The sequence below is a fragment of the Dendrobium catenatum genome, unplaced genomic scaffold, assembly GCF_001605985.2.
Source record: "Dendrobium catenatum unplaced genomic scaffold, ASM160598v2 fragScaff_scaffold_264, whole genome shotgun sequence".
NCBI classification, from domain to species: domain Eukaryota; kingdom Viridiplantae; phylum Streptophyta; class Magnoliopsida; order Asparagales; family Orchidaceae; genus Dendrobium; species Dendrobium catenatum.
Window position 1 is genome coordinate 1,342,014 of NW_021318726.1, and position 17,448 is coordinate 1,359,461.

General features: G+C 36.5%; 3 protein-coding genes across 4 annotated transcripts in view; 2 read left to right on the forward strand and 1 right to left on the reverse strand.

Moving 5' to 3' along the window:
• LOC110099159 (protein TIC 40, chloroplastic) overlaps positions 1-8,776 on the forward strand; it is a 40,565-nt gene extending 31,789 nt beyond the window's left edge. For both annotated transcript variants that reach the window (XM_020826244.2, XM_020826245.2), the window contains exon 11: positions 8,632-8,776. In XM_020826244.2, the coding sequence (XP_020681903.1) occupies positions 8,632-8,761 (130 nt within the window). In that variant the 3' untranslated portion in view covers positions 8,762-8,776. The remainder of the gene's footprint in view (positions 1-8,631) is intronic.
• Positions 8,777-11,803: 3,027 nt separating this feature from the next.
• LOC110099138 (MAP3K epsilon protein kinase 1) lies at positions 11,804-14,433 on the forward strand. The gene is made up of 4 exons (XM_020826217.2): positions 11,804-12,319; positions 13,169-13,614; positions 13,699-13,813; positions 14,115-14,433. The coding sequence occupies exons 1-4, from the start codon at positions 11,804-11,806 to the stop codon at positions 14,289-14,291; spliced, it is 1,254 nt and encodes a 417-aa protein (XP_020681876.1). The 3' UTR covers positions 14,292-14,433.
• A 2,349-nt stretch (positions 14,434-16,782) lies between these two features.
• Positions 16,783-17,234, reverse strand: LOC110099135 (18.1 kDa class I heat shock protein-like). Its single transcript, XM_020826214.2, has one exon. It carries the CDS (start codon positions 17,227-17,229, stop codon positions 16,783-16,785), a length of 447 nt encoding a protein of 148 aa, XP_020681873.1. The 5' UTR covers positions 17,230-17,234.
• Positions 17,235-17,448: the final 214 nt, after the last annotated feature.

The window sequence follows — 17,448 nt, forward strand, 5'->3', positions numbered from 1 at the left end:
TATGATATCATTAAGATAGTCAAAGGTCCATTGAACGGTGCATGATCGTAGGAATCAATATCGACCATCCATCCAAACCACTCCCAATTTACCCTTGATCTTTCACTTATTTACAAGTCATGCCACTCAAGAATTCTATAAATAGAACTCCATTTCCTCTTGAAAAGGTGGGAAGAGCCAGGAGAGAAAAAGGAAGATGAGGAAGAAAGCTCAAGCCGCCTAGCTCCTCCTCGACCACCGCCGGAGTTCTACTGCACCACTGCTGGAGCTCCGCCGGAACTCTGCCGAACCACCACCGAAGCTCTGCCGCACCACCGCCAGGTTCTGTCGAACTACCACCAGACCATCCAAGGATGTCGAAGTGTCACCTGAAGCTGGAGTGCTCCCTGACGCTAAAGTGCCACTGGTGGACCACCGCTTGACACTGGAGTGTTGTCGGACCACCACCTGAGGCCCAGACTTCTCCCGGACCACCACCTGACACCTAGAGTTCTACCGGAGTACTGCCCTCCTACTATGGTCCTTTCTACATCCCTCGCTAGACAACGGTCTTTCTGACCCTAGTCTCCTGCCAATTACAGTTCTTCCGACCTCACTCGCAAGACAATAAACTTTCTGACCCTAGTCTCCTACTCTCTACGGTCCTTAAAGTCTCGCTCTAAGAGTAAGAACTCAGCGGGGCCTATATGATGTACTTTTGTGACATCAAGCCAATGCCTTCTCCTAAGGAAGGGTCTCATTTATAATCAACTACAAATACTAGTGGATTCATTCAAACTAGGTCAGGCCCTGTGGTTTTTCCCCTTTTTCAGGAGTTTCCATGTAAAAACTCTGGTGTCTCTTATAAATATTGCACCCTCATTATCTGTGTGCGTGCTGAATCTTCGTACAATGCTAAGACGTTAAACTATATACTTTTCTACCACCGCGAATATTCCAGGACGCAACAGTTATAATCAGCTTAATTGAATAGCAAACATTTTGATTTTAATTATGAAACAATATTATGATCAATCCGACAGTAATACTTACAAAGTAAATTGTTGGCTTCCAGCAATATTTCACCACAAAATTTGGCTTAAAAAGTAAAACTTTGGCCTCGAACTGCAAGTTTTAATTAAAAATAATAGTATAAAAATAATCGATTTATTTTTTTATTAAGAGTGAGAACGGAACTAAAAATAGAATGAAGTTCTTGGCCAGAAGGAGAAAGAGAGCAATCAGGACTTACAAATTTGCATGCGGAGGAGGATCAAGGCTCTCAGATAGAAATTTCAGACCAAAAATAAGGATCGAACATGCAAAAAAAATAAAAGGAAGCTGATGACGCACGCGGATAGAGGTGTAAGTGAGCCGAGCCGGCTTGAGCTCGACTCGTTAATGGGCTTGCGAGCCAAGCTTATCGAGCTCACGAGTCAAGCTCGAGCGCGAGTTCGAGCTTGAGTCGGCTTTGCTCATGAGCTCGCGAGCCGGCTCGAATAAATATTAATATGTTTAAAATAATTTTATTTTATTTATTAAATTTAAATATTATAAAAATAATAAAAACCACTTAAGTTTTATTTAAATGTTAAACATTTCTTTTTTTTTTTTTCTAAATTTAGACTAGTTTTAAAAATCTCGCATAATTTTTAAAAATCTAGCCTAAATTTAAAAATTCCCGCACATGGCTCGCGAGCCGGCTAGAGCTCGTTTACATTGAGACGAGCTCAAGTTCGAGCTCACCTGTCCAACTAACGAGCTGATCTCAATAAGGGCCTAAACTCTACTCGACTCGACTCGTTTACATCCCTAGTGGGGGTCCGTGCCCCCAGGGCCCCCAATGTAACTCCGCCCCTAATGGTAGATCATATATATTTTTACAACAACACAATAGAGAAATCTAATCCCCCCGCTGAGATGGAATAAATTTCAACAATGGAAAAAGGTTTACAGGATATCCAAAATTACTGAGTTACCTAGTTATCTAAGCTTTTAAATTATGATGTTAGTTATAACCAACAACAACATCATCAAGCCTTTGTCCCACTACGTGGGATCGGCTACATGAATTCTTTTTCGCCATTGTGTCCTGTTAAAAGTCAAATTCTAATTTAAATCTAATAAAGAAAGATCATTTCTAATATTTTCTAACCAAGTCTTTTTAGGTCTACCTCTACCTTTCTTAAGATAAGTCAAATCCAATACCTCAACTTTACTAACCGGGTCATCGAAAGGCCTCTGTTTAATGTGACCAAACCATCTAAGCCGACTCTCTCTAATCTTATCTTCCACTAGAGCTACTCCAACCTTTTGACGTATATGCTCATTTCGTATCATATCTCTAAGGGTAAAACTACTCATCCACCTAAGCATCCTCATCTCTGCAACATTTAACTTAGTATTATACTTCTCTTTTAATGGCCAACATTTGGCACCATAAAGCATTGCAGTTATAGAATTTTACCTTAAGGTTGAGGGGGACTTTTCTATCGCACAACAAGCCCAATGCATTCATACATGAAAATGTTGGAGTAGCTCCAATAGAAGATAAGATTAGAAAGAGTCACCTTAGATGGTTTGGTCACGTAAAACATCATACTTCTAATGACCTTATTAGGAGAGTAGATGCATTAGATCCAACCAATATTAAGAAAGGTATAATCAAACCTAAAAAGACTTTGTTAGAAAATATTAAAAAAATACATTTTTTTCTTATATGTAAATGAGAATTTGACTCTAAATAAGACACAATAGAGAAAAAAATTTATGTAGCCGATCGCAAGTAGTGGGATAAAGGTTTGTGGTTATCGTCTAGTAACAAATAGATTGGCTATATCACAAGCATAAGAATCTACAATTAAGGTTTGGTTGAGGGATATGATGCTGCAAGCAACCTTCACCCTATAGAGCCAAAAAAGCAGTTTTGATAAGTAGAGCTCATGACCTCCATACCAAAATGGAGAAAATTCATTATATAAATGGTCGGTAGAAGGTTAGTTCAAAATGCCTCAAGATTCTTTTTTTTTTTTTTAACATTGAACAACATATGTACAGGAGTATATTACCATCATAACTAATGAAATTCATGGAATGCCAAAAAAAAAAAAGTTAGTAAATGAAAGAAATAGGAGAAGATAAACAATAATTATGTGACTCAATACTTGTTTTTCTATAATATCATCCCTTATGCATTATAGTAGAAATGGGATTTCACTTCATGCATCTTTGCTGGGATGGCACTCCATACAATACTCAGCACAAATGTTGCAATAGTTTTGAAAATGACAATGGCATGTTTTTGAGCTCGAGAATTTTGTCTTAGCATAAGTGATGGAAAGGGCTCAAACAATGAGTAATATAAGAACCAAGTCGTTGATGCATGGCATATTCATTAGGGTTTGAAGGCATGCTACAAAAAAGAATAAATCTTAAGTCATCGAATTGTCCATTATTCCTTACCATCTCAAGGATGAGAGTTCTTGGAGGATTTGGGAGACTTGATGGTAAATTTGAGAAATTTTTTGTGTGAGATAATCTATATATTATGAGAATCTTAGGTTTATTCTTCGTCTATATGAGGAACTTTTATTAGGTCCGGTGGAAGGATGTAGAGGAAGGTCCCGTCGGAGGCAAAATTCCACGAAAAAACTCGGTATTTGCTCGGTATTGCTAGGTATTATTTGATAATAACGAGGAATACCGCTCTGTGAAGACCAATACCGAGTTATACCGAGCTATACCGAGCAATACCGAGTTGTACCAAGTTTTTTCTAGGAAAAACTCGGTACAACTTTTGTATAACTCGATATTGCTCGGTATAGCTCGGTATAACTCGGTATTGGGTCTTCACGTGATGGTAATCCTCATTATTGTTTGGTATTGCTCGGTATTTCTCATTTTTTGGCGCGATTTGGCCTCCGACCGGATGTTCCTCTACGTCCGGTCGGAGGACGTAATAATTGTTCCTATATGAGTGATTATATCAAGGTTGGGCAAGGCCTAGTGAGTGCGCTTATTTTGAACACCACAATTTTGGCTTATGTGTTTATTAATAGAATACATCCTTTCTTCTATGGATGAAGTATTGGTTAAAGACAAATCACGTAAATTTTGGTGTCTTTTCTGTAGGTTTACTCTTTCTTATTGGTGTTTATTTCAAGCACATCATTATCAGACCTGGCGATGCTTCTATATTTATGTCATTTAGTGTTGCCTTACAACAAACTGATATCAAAATGCAATTCTTGATCGATGTCCATGAAGTTCAAGATGGAGAAATTTGATAGGCCAATGATTTTAAAACTTTGAAGAACTAAAATGTATGCAATTTATGCCCAATAAGATGTAATAAAAGCACTCATAAAGCATTTAAAAATGCCATAATTCAAGAGTGAAGAAGATATGACAAAGGTAGATAAAAAATACCTATAGTGATCTAATTGTGTTTGGTAGATTAGGTTTTGATGAATGCCTTGAAAGAGTTGACTAAATAAAGTTTATCGCTCAAGTTGGAGTCATTTTTCATCACCCAAAATCTCTCTTACAAAAACATCAAAATTAAATATTTTATATGTTAAGTATGCGGGATGATGCATCAATCAAATCGCATCAAAACTATTTTAGTTCATTTATTTGTGCTTTGTTTGTGAGGGGTAATCAATAAAAAAATGTTTGAGAAACTTTGTTGACATCAACAAGACTTGTTTCTATTGCAAGAGACACGAGCATAAGAAGATATATTTTATGGCTTAGAAGGAGAGGAAGCAACAAACAAGCTGACAATATTAGGAGGATAGGACAACGGATGCAAATATGACTAATATAGATTCGGCCATTCTAGTGATATTTTTTCTATGACTACAGGTTATAGGTGCAGCAATTAGTGGGTACTTGACTCAATATATTTTTTTCATATGTTTCATGATAAGATATTATCTTCTAAATTTAAACCATGTAATGGGGAGCATGTGAATATGAGAAACTGATATGTGTAAGTCTATATGTCTAGGCAATGCTTCTATTATAACATATGATAGTATATCTAAGACTTTGGTTTGGGTGATATATACATACAAACACTTGATTTAAGGGTGAATCTTTATATCATTGGTTGTTATTGGGGTATGTCCTTTGAGGATCTCGTATGGATTCCATGAAGACTAGGAGAAAATTTTGAATATCTTTTGTAGGGTGCAACTTTAGGTGCTACTTCAATTCTTTCTTTGCCAATGTTAAGGCAGTACATTTTGTTAAAGCAGAAGAGCGAGAGTTCTCCTTGCTAAAGTAAAAGTTTGAGAATAATTTTAGGCATGAGATTATGGGAAGGCTTGGATTAGATGGATCGAGTTTATATTGCACGATTTGCCCCAATGCAAGATCAAAGAGATGGCCACATCAGAGGTACCATTGCAGCATTCAGGATGAGAGATGACATATTTGGGGTACAAAAATTCAATGGCAAGTATACAATTCAATTCAGGGTACCACTTTAATCCACCATTTATGCCACCGCAAACTCTTCGAAGTATTTAGTTCATATAACATTTGAGCTTGATGAGATTACACAATGTTCAGCCCTTCAAAACTTGTGGAGCTTATAGTGCTCAACTTTAAGAATGAAAAACATTGATGAGATTAAATATTTTCAAGTCTTAAGTCAAAGGCAAGAATTATTATGTGACACGATACTTATTCCATAATGCCCCTCATGCATTAAAGTATGAAATAGGTATTTCATTTCATGCAACTTTAGTGGAATCGGGATTCCATTAGGATATTGGATAGAATTTTTTATCTCAAAAGTCAGGAAATTGTTTTCCTTAGTGTGATGTAGACAAATTTGTATGGGATCTTCTAAGGGGTTTGAAAGCATGCTATCAAAGTAGAATTAATCATGATTAATTAATGTAGACAAAGGAGGGGTCAACTCATGTCCAAAATAAATCAATTTTGGCCTCCCTCAAGTTTACAAGCTCAATCAAAATTGAGCTGAAATTTTAGCTCATTTATGAGCTGGTCTTTAGTTCACTTATTGAACTAAGGGTTAGCTCATTATTAGCTAACATTTTAGTTCATATTTATCTTTTATTAAATGTTATAGTTTTTATTATTATATGTTTTTAATTATGTTAGTCTCTTGGAATTCCAAAGCGGCTTTTGGAATTCCAAGATGTTTCATTTTTCCATTCGGTGGCTCTTTGGATTCCACCATGGGTTTTGCTTTTTGTGCCTTTGCCCATTGGGATTCCAGCCGGCTGCTGGTTTTCCGCGCCTGGGATGATTCCCGCGGCTGTGGCTCCTTGGTTCCGTGCGGCCTACTTGTCTCCCGCTATTGCTGCTTCGGTTCCTGGGCTTGGGCTGTTTTCCGTGATGCATGGGGGGGATTTCCATGCTCATGGTGCTTAGGTTCTTGTGCAAATTAATGTTATGTGTCTTTTGATATTCCCTTTCATACCTATACATATGGGGGTTTGTATCAAAATAGTTGAATGTTATGTGATTTTTGGAATCTAACTTGCGGGTTATTGGAAAAGCTTGCGAGCTTTGTCTGTCTTCTTTCTCATCCCCTCCGGAAATCTTGCGAGCTCTTTTCAACCTTTCGTCTCAGCTTCTAATCTCTTTCGTCTCTCCGCAAGTGCCACTCCACTTGTATCCCTCTTCTATTGTGAAGCAACTTTAGGGTGTCTTTTAATTTCGAGTCGAGTTTGTAAGTCGTCGTAATTTTGTTTTTTTAATTTCTAAGTCGGTCTTAGATTTGAAATGTAAGAGTTTGTTCTTCCTCATCTTAGTTGCATCTTTCGTGATTTAGTGGGTCGTCATTTAAGGATCAATCGTTCATGTGGGCGAGGGGTATAGGCTCCCTATATTTCTTGCCCCCACCACTTCTACATCTTTTCTCACACATAAATTCTCTAATCTCATCGCTACTCTACAAATTTGGTAGTATCTTCCTTGAGAGTAAAGTCTTTGACCTTTTTCTTAAACATGATTGGCACTTAGGCATCAATGTGGCCAGTAACTGGAGTCTATTAAAGAACTCATTGGTAGTTTTTGTTAAAAAGCTTCTGGTTGTATTTGAGTTCACGTAGGAGGCTGCCTCAAGGTACTCGATATCAACAACATCCTGCTTGGACATGTCTTCTATAACCTTCATGCCAATTATACAGCTTTGGCAATGTCTACCATGACACTGCAAAATAAAAAAAAACCCTCAGTGCCAAGGAACTTTTGGTTATCTGAAACATCTTTGGCACTGAGGCTGCCTATGTCTTGGAAGCTAAAGCTGATTGACCAGATCAATGGTTGTCTTTGTTGAGAAGTACATTGTTCTATTTGAGTTCACAAAGTAGTTTGCTCATTTTGTTCATGGAGTTTTGTGGTTAGCATTGTCGATTGATGGGATTTTCTTTGGACCTTAAGTGAGGCCATGGCTTTTCCCACACCTCTTAGACAGATGTCATTATTAAGTCATGCTTAGGTGAGCTCCTTTGCTCTGATTGAAGAGATTGATGCTAATATAAATAAAATGCTAGCTTTTATGATGATTACTTGACATGAGGTGATGCAATGTGAGCATCAACTGTTGCTACAAAGCTTGAAGTTAGAGAGTAGTATATTCTGAGAATTAAGAAGACGAATGTAAGGAGATAGAGAAAGAGACTACGTTGTAAATTTAGATGGAAAAGAGACTAATAATGGTGGTTAAAATGTAATGGATAGTATCAAAGATTAGATTATCCCAATAGGTTTACATTTTACAAAGCTAGTAATTTATTGTAGTTAAAGATAATCTATTTAACAATAATTTTGAACTTGAAATATAAACTTGAAGATTTGTAATTTTTTCTACTTTATTTAATGTGATGATTTCTACTTCATGCTCTTAAAAAAACATTTATTATAGATAAAATTAGTTTGCAAGTGATGCATCCACTTTTTTGCAGTGCTCCACTTTGCTTGTGCAAGCACCTTGGGTGATACCTAGTGCCTCAGGCATTGAGCTACCATGTCTACTTCAGTTTTGGTGCCTAATACTTTTGATAACAGTGCTTCGAACTTTGACATCTTTTAACCATACTAAGCCAAAAACTGGCATACCCAAAAGTCAGCCAAAGTGCCATTCAATTTTTAAGTTGATGGAGGCAACCAATATTGTGTGGTGGTCAGTTATAACAATTTGAAGAGGAAATTGCACACCCCTATTCAGATGTATATTGACAAATGCTTGTTAGACAAGTTGATATAAACTATCTCTTGACGAGATGGACATGATAAAATTGCAACTGGTACTAAAATTGAGAATTCTTGTATAAAAATGTAACCCTTTTGGTTTGATGTTGTTTGCTAAACTTGAGTAAATTTAACTTTCAACTAAATATTTTATAAGATTATGGAATTGATATTCCTGGGAATCTGTAGTTCAGTTGGTACTTGGTGTAATATGTTATCAAATTTTTATTTGGAATTCTACCATCTATGTTCAACAAAGAAATAATGTTCTTTATTTTAGGAGTTTTCTAAACAATCTTATGCAGTGACTTATTTTAATAATGTTGCGATCTTTTCTAATTTTGTTGATTATGTATCCTTTGGCCCAGTTGTGTTCAAGATTTATAACTACTCTTTTGTCATGGTTTTTCTATTTATCAGAACGAATATGGGGGGTAGTAATGAATGGGATAACCGTATGATGGATACATTGAAAAATTTTGATCTCAGTAGTCCAGAGGTCAAACAGCAATTTGGTAAGATACGATCAAACGCAATCTTGATATTCTGAGCTGCTCAATTTTTTTACATGGTGTGTTGTCAATGCAAAATTATTATTATTTTTTATTGTTTTTTTTCTTTTATGGTAATAAAAATTGTTTGATTTACTTCATAATGTTGATGCATTGCTTTTTATTTCCCGTTAAGTATCTAAAGCTTATGTCATGTTAGGTGTTCTAGCCCTTCAATTTAGTGCTTTTCAGGTATAATCTGATATTTAGTTATTGCACCACTTGTGCGAAGTGAATGGAAGCACCAATGAAAGGTAGGGGGTCAAATTAGTATGTACAAGCGAATGTATATTTCTGAAAAATCAGTGCGAACATAAAAAAAAAAATTGGATTTTTATTTTTCTTGATGGATTACAAAACAGGAATAACTAATAAAATAATTCAAGAATAAAAATCAGTAAAGTAATTTTGCAAAAACTCACAACAAGATTATAATAATTTGATATTCAACTAGAGATCTATGCAAAACATATGCTTATCATCATCCACTAGTAAATCCATTGAATTAGAGTATAAGAAATGACAAGTAGTCAAAAGTAACGATGGAAAGAAGTAAAAGCAATAGAAAGGGTGCAAATCAATTTTTATCGTGGTTTGGAACTAATGCCTGCGTCTACGCCTCGAGCCCTTTATTTTGAAATTTCATTACTCTCTCCGTAAGCAGCATAGGGTGAGGAAGCCCCTCTCATTGATAAGCAATGGAGAAATTCTGCATTCTATTCTATTTTAAGTGAGAAAACCACTATTCTAGCCCCGGCTAGTCAACCAAAGAAACAAAGAAAACCTTAAGGATCTCAAGGATCTCCTATAATTACACAACATTAGCTCTTCAATAAGCCACAAAAAGCATTGGAGGATCTGATGTGATACCACATGCGAAGGAGCTTCTTAAGAGAATTAAAAGTAATTGACAATGGAATTACAATTAAGAGCTTATTGAGATAACAAATAAAATCATTAAAGGTTCTTAGTTGTTAACTTGCTTAGGCGAAGGAGTACAAGTAGATTAACCAAAAACTCATGGATAACCAAGGATAGTAGCAATACCAAAAGCTATTAATCAACAATCCGTAATTTAATAACAAGAGTTTCACCTTGGGGATTGATCACTCAACTACACTAGGCTTAGCGGGAGAAGATCTTCAGCACGCCAAACGATGCCATGAGGAAGGTTGCAACGTCGATGGTCTTGAGCCACGGAAAGGTCGACGGTGGTGGAGGAGAAACGGACGGATAGCCGATGACGGTCCACGAAATGAAGCTCTTGGACAGCACACGAAGGCCTCCGGGTGGCAAGACAGTCACCAAAAACAGTCCATAATTCCGGGACAGCAATTTACTCCACGGATAGCAGCCGCTTGGCCACGTGGGAGAGGTATTTTGGGCAACAGAAAGGTTTTGGGGATGCAGGACAGCAATACAGAGTTGCTGTAATTTCTTAGACAACAGTTATAAAACTCCCAAAGAGGAGGTATTCAATGGAAGGGGCCTTTTGGAAGGCACGGGTAGGGTGAAGTGATTTTATTAAACCTGAAATTAAATTTCAAGTCGACCATGAGAGGTTAATGTTTGAATTTTGAAATGAGAGGGAAATTAATGGGCATTTAAGGGCCCATCAAGAAGGGGGCCGGCGGTTTCATTAGAGAAGGGGAAGGGATTTATTTCAAAACCTGAAATTAATTTCAGGTTTTGTATGAAATTGGGGGAATTTAATTTGAAATTTGAATTCAAATTAGGTGGCCATGAATGCTCTAATCGAAGAATTAATGTAGCATTCAAAGGGGAGAGAAAATAGGCTAGATGGGGAGCCGGCCAAGCAATGGGGAAAGAGAGGGAATTTGATTATTAGTGGGGCCCATGGAGTTAATTAAAACCTGATTTAAATTTCAGATTTTAATTAATTAGGGGGATTTGAAATTTGAATTCAAAACATATGGGATCTCATTTAAATCCATTCCTAAATGTAGTGAGTCATTTTAGGAAAGAAGTAATGAAGGAATTAAAGCATGAAATTCAACTTCCAAGAGGAAGGGGCCGGCGGGATTTTACCAGGGAAGAGGAGCCGGGTCAAGGAGGGGAAGACGGTGGGCTGGCTGGGCCGGCGGCAGGCACGGCCGGCGGCAAGGAGGCGGCGGGTGGGTGAGCCGGCGGGTTTTCTTGGGGCTTTTGGGTGGGACGGCTGCAGGGAGACGGGATGAAGGGAAAAACAACAAGGTCGGGTAGATGAGGGTTGATGGGGAAGGAGAAAACAACAAAAATATAAAATAAACCAAGAGCTCACCACGGTGGCTGTTGGGTACTTCGGGTGGAGCCTCTCCTAGGCTTTCCTCACTTGAGAACTCACACAGAGATCTCTAGAACTCACAAAGAGATCCATAACAAAAATTTTCATTCATAATCTTCATTAGCTATTACAAGAGGAAAGACCCATATATATAGGTCTCAAGCATACATGAATAAATAAAGACTAAATTGCCCTCAGGGCCCCAACATAACTCAACTCAACATAAGGGTACAATAGGAAAATATAAAAATAAAAATACATAAACAATTAGAAAAATAAGCTCTGAATCATGGCCATCGATCGGTGATGCACATGTTTGGACTTTGGATCGATGTCCTCATCACATATTACTCACGGGTAACAACCCAGAACTCATATCCAGCATCATATTGAAACTACAAAACATATTTTCCATGAAACATTTAGGTAGGGCAAACAATTTTCTTGGCATACAAATACTCACATACAAAAATTCCATTTTTCTATCTCAAACACAATATGCAAAATCTCTACTTCAAACTATCGGTATGCATGCATGTAAGCCTCTATCTAATCCATCATGCACCAAACCACCACAGCATATACCACATGATCCTATTCTCATAGACCCATATACATACCGACAAATAATAGGCTCTACAATACTTGACCATAACCAGACCTGACATAGCATTTCATGTTAACCTACTTTGTCAACACATGCATGATCCACAACCATGTCAATCTACTCAAAAGATTACTAAGATACATCAAAGGGATGGAAAACTACGGTCTTCCCATCTCTCATGGACCGCTAGATCTCTCAACATACTCAGACGCAGATTGGGCAGGTGACATAGAAACGAGAAGATCTACCTCAGGATATTGTTCGTTTCTCGGAACAACACCGATTTTGTGGACAGTAAAGAAACGACATACCGTGTCCATATCATCAACAGAAGCGGAATACAGAGCTCTGGCGGCAGCTATTACCGACATTATTTGGCTAAGACAACTGCTTCAAGACTTCAAAATACAAGTTTTGCATCCTACAGATCTCTACTGTGACAGTACTTCAACGATCGCCTTAGACAACAACCCTGTATTTCATGCAAAAACAAAACACATGGAAATAGATCATCATTTCATACGACACCATATACACTCGAATATTATTCGAGTTCAGAAGATCAGCACACAGGATCAGCTCGCAAACATCTTGACGAAGCCTCTCTCCACTTCGAGATACCATTTCCTTAGAAGCAAGCTAAGGGTTTCCGAAAACCCTCGGCGAGTATAGCCGTCATATAACAAACAGGGATGCAATCAAATAGAACAGAACACGTCAGCAAAACAAGAAATGAATGCCAGCCACATGATTGAGATTTATTATCAGCCACATATTTCATACATGTAACAAGTATAAATACGTGTGATACGATTGATATCAATACAAGGAAATAATAACAGTTAGCCTCCTTTAAACTTCATTTTCCCTCTTCTTTAGTTCTTTACTGACCTTGATTCACCAACTTCCAAATTTAAACGTATGCTATTAGTCCAGAACATAAAAAGTCTAGGAGGCAGAACTGCATTAATTTGACAGGTATTTGTTTGGCTAGCCCGGGGGGCTGCTGAACATATTAAACCGGTCCCTAGTGGACCGGATTTGATTTACAGGAGGAGGGGCCAAGGGGGGCGGAATCAAGGGGTAGGGGGGCGGCTAAACAGATGGGTCCCACATTTTAATTAAGCACTATATTGGAGGAAAAATTCAAAATGATTTTTGTACTTCTACTCTTCTAGTGAGTGTCCCAAATGATGATTTGACTAAGAAGAAAATACAATAGTTTTAAGTAATCAAATTAAAATAGAGTCCTCTTAAATCAAAATGTAGTATAACCTCTCTTTGCCTTTTAATGTATCTATTTTTATAATGGCTCGGCCCCCATCATGCCCTAAAATTGTTTTGTTTTTCAGATATATGAAGTGCTTTTTTGTATCATTTTTAATTAGTAAACCATAATTTAGTAGAACTTCTATATTTATTAATTTGCCTGAGTGATTCCTGGTGTAATACATCGGCAAAAACTAAAGTATCTCTATGATGCACAAATGGTGACACATTCTATATCAAGCCTAGTTGAATCCTCTCCTCATATCTCATCCTATAAAATTTCAGGTCCTCAGTGCACTATTCAACCTTTGCAAGATAAACAAGAGGAGACAGGAACAAGCAGCTGAGAATGGAATCATTCCTTATTTAATGAACTTTATAATGTCAGATTCATCATTGAAGCATAGCGCATTGCCACTTCTCTGCGACATGGCTCACGCGTCCCGAAACTCAAGGGAGCAGTTGAGGATTCATGGTGGATTGGATGTGTACCTAAACCTTTTGGAGGATGAAGCATGGGCTGTGACCGCATTAGATTCCATTGCAGTCTGCTTGGCCCATGACAATGACCACAAGAAAGTTGAACAGGCTATGTTGAGGAAAGAGGCCATCCAGAAGCTAGTGAAGTTCTTCAGGGATTGCCCAGAACAATATTTTGTCAACATATTAGAGCCTTTCTTGAAGATCATTACGTATTTGATTCCCTGTCTTTCAAATGTTCATCTTTCCATCTTCAGCTTGGGTGTCACAACGTTAATTTCTACTTGATGTTACAGGAAATCAGCAAGGATAAATACTGCAATGGCAACCAGTGGTCTTGCTACTCTTCTTATTTCAAGACTGGACCATCAAGATGCTATTGCTCGGCTTAATCTTCTTAAATTAATCAAGGTTGGTTTCTGTTCTCAAGATTCATCACACTCATGAATTTGCATTTTTGTTACACAAAGGGCTCGGATGGGACGGCTTTCTTAATGTTTCATAAAGCAGCTTTTTTGTACAAAAATTAAAAATTTTGTATTGGAATGTTGCTCTAAGGCTTCGTTTGGGACGGATTTCTTTCCGCTTCTTACAGCGGATGTAAGAAGCAGTAAGAAAGCCGTCTCAAACGAAGCCTAAGAAGCAGCAAGAAAACCGTCCCGAATGAGATGAAAGTTTAGAGCTTTTATGATATTTTTTTTTTATGATGAAGGCTGTTTATGAGCATCATCCAAGACCAAAGCAGCTCATAGTGGAAAATGACCTCCCACAGAAGCTCCAGAATTTGATCGAAGAGCGCAGGAATGGGCAACGGTCCGGAGGCCAGGTCCTTGTCAAGCAAATGGCGACTGCACTTGTAAAAGCCCTTCACATCAACACTGTTCTTTAGATAATTATTATATTCAATATGATGGTCTATTAGGGCAGCTTTTTATTCCCACATCCTTTTTTCTAAAATTCTTATAATGAAAATATATTTTTTGACAAAATTTTCTAAAATGTTAGCTTTAGAAAAGTTTCTGTTCAACTTTAACAAAGAAAAAAAAAACATTTTTAAAATACTCAGAATTGTATTGAAAATATTATTTTCTCACTACAACTCTATTAGAATTAAGTTAAAAAAAAATTATAGCTGCCCTCAAATAGACCTAGAGTTTCTTTTTTCCAAATAAAAGTGTAATTATGTATATATATATATTTTCTTCTTTTTATTTTAGTGTTTCAGTTTCTTCTTATTATTTTTGTTCTAAGCATATTTTTGAACTCTCCCTGGAAATTTTGAGTATCGCTAATATTAATTTAGCATTTCTGTTTATGCTAATTGCTAGTAAAGACTGCTGTGTTGGTTAACTTAGAGAGAGAGAGAGAGAGAGAGATTTAAATTATTTTCATAAATGAATTTATAGTAGGTATTATATAGTTAATATGATGATTATTAGTCTTATAACAAAGATGCTTTATTGGAGCATTTAGTTTGTTTAATGAAATATTGAAATGAATGTGCATGATAATAAATTTTCAATCATAGAATTCACTTTCAATGAATATGAATTTATACAATAATAAATTAAAATAAAATTATTTATATTATATAAGAAATGCATTACAAGACCTATTATTAACATGTATAACAATAATTAAATACTAAAAAATAAATTTAATAATTTATAATGTATAAAAATTTAATATAGATAAAGAATAAATGAATGATGATCAAAGAGTATATTTATCCATTAGTAAATAATATCTATTTATCTCAAAAAAATGATATTTTTTAATACAGATCTGTATATCCAATAATGACAACAAGCTAGACGTATAATCAATTAGTACTCTATGTTAGAAAAATATTTTTCTGAACCTTCCTATTTCTCGAAGCTGGATAAGTACTCAACGAAATAGAAATCACATTTTTAGCAACAACTTTGAATATTCGGCGGTGGCAGAGAAGTATAAAGTTTAACGTTTTAGTATTGCATGAAGATTTAACACATAAACAGACACGTGAAAAATATTAAAAAGGGGAAAATTATGGGTTCTGGCATTATTTGAATGAATTCATTATTATTTGCAGTTGATTACGAGGCCTTCCTTGGGAGAAGGCCTTGGTTTGATGTAATAAATATACATCATATAGATTGTGTTATATGGTGGAAATAAGAAGAATCATTATTGACATATTCGTTTTGTTGGAAGGACCGTAGTCGATAGGTGATGAAGGTCGGAAAGAACATTATTTGGCGACGGAGGTAGGAATGATCATAGTCGGCAATCGATGGTAGTCGGAAGAATCGTTGTCTGGCGACAAAGGTCACAATGACAACAAATGGTAGGGGTGCTAAAGTGAACATTGGAATCATTTATAATTTTATCATTTCAACCTTAAATTTCTTACATCATCATATATCCACCTAGATCATAATAGTTTCTTCTCTTTTGAAACAAATGATTCAACTCATGAGTTAACTAGGATATGCTAAAGGTTAAAAATTTAGGTTCGACTCATTTACACCCTTACATGACAATGGGTCAAGATAAGCCGAGTTGTATGAAAAAGATGGATGGGTTGGTGCTATAAAAAATATGAGTTGGGCCATGTTTACGGTTAAAATTTTAGGTCAGATTTTCATTAATGGCAAGCTACAATTAAATAACAGTACAATTTTTTACTTGCAATGAACCTTATTAAAAAAAAAAATCCAATAAGGAACTCGACGAAATAGAAATCACATTTTTATCAAGTAAATTAAACTTTTTTTTTTTATATTTCACCGTACGAAAGCTTCTATTAAAATTTCATTAAAATAAGAACTAAACATTATGGTAGGGTAAGGGCATATTCAACTGAAAATTTCACTCAAAAATACAATAATACAAAACTCATTTTCAATTAAATTTCATTTTCTTATATAAAAAAAAATTATTTCCGTATTCTTTCTACTTTATTTTATATATTTCTAATCATATATTTATCTTAAAACAAAAAATATATAACAGATAAACAGTGCAACGGCACTCGGCCGGCATACACATAGTTAAGGTTCGATTGGAGAAGGCCTAATTGCAAGCTGGTTTAAATCATAAAACTGCAAAAATGATCAAAATTCTATTAAAGATCATTTTTCACAATGGTATAAACGATCTACGCTGAAATTTTTTATTTTGTGCTGTAATCAATTGTCATAACAACTAAAAAACAGTTTTTAATTGAAATTAACGATGTCCATTAATTCCGATCGCTCCACGATCTCGCACTCGCTTATGTAAAAGTTTAGTTGATCCAAAGGAAAACAAGTCTCAGATTTTAATAGAAATGCATACAAAAGCACTTATATATAACAAACAAATAGAGGCTCGCAAGAGTTCACCAATACACATAATCAGCCCGAGATCTCTATGGACATCACGCCAACCTTCTTAACCTCCTCCTTAGGTACCGTGACGGTGAGAACGCCGTTCTCCATGGCGGCCCTCACGCCGTCCACCTTCGCATTTTCCGGTAAACGGAAGTGTCGTTGGAAGTTGACACTACTGCGCTCCATGTGATGCCAGATTATGCCCTTCTCCTCTGTTTCCCGCTTCTTCTCCCCGCTGATCCAAAGCCACCGCCCTTGTTCCTCCACCTCCACCTTCACCTCCTCCTTCTTCAGCCCTGGGAGGTCGGCCTTGAACACGTGCGCCTCTGACGTCTCCTTCCAGTCGAAACATACTTCGGCAAAATTTGAAATCTTGCCACATATACTAGATCGGGGATGGGAGAGGCTGTTGGATCCGAAGTGAAACTCCCCCAACGAGTCGAAGACGTTGCCTCGGCGAATAATCGTCATTTCTCTCTGATCTCTTGTTAGGGTTATCGAGCAGCGATAACGGTTGATTTCTTTAATTTATAGGGAACCAGTGAACTTTATTACGAACTTACTGGAAAGCCCTATTTCTTGAGGGTTCCAAAATAGTCGATTCTAAAAGTTTCAAGACAACAATTTGCCATTTTAAGTATGTTTATATATATATATATATATATATATATACTTTTATCTACTTTTATA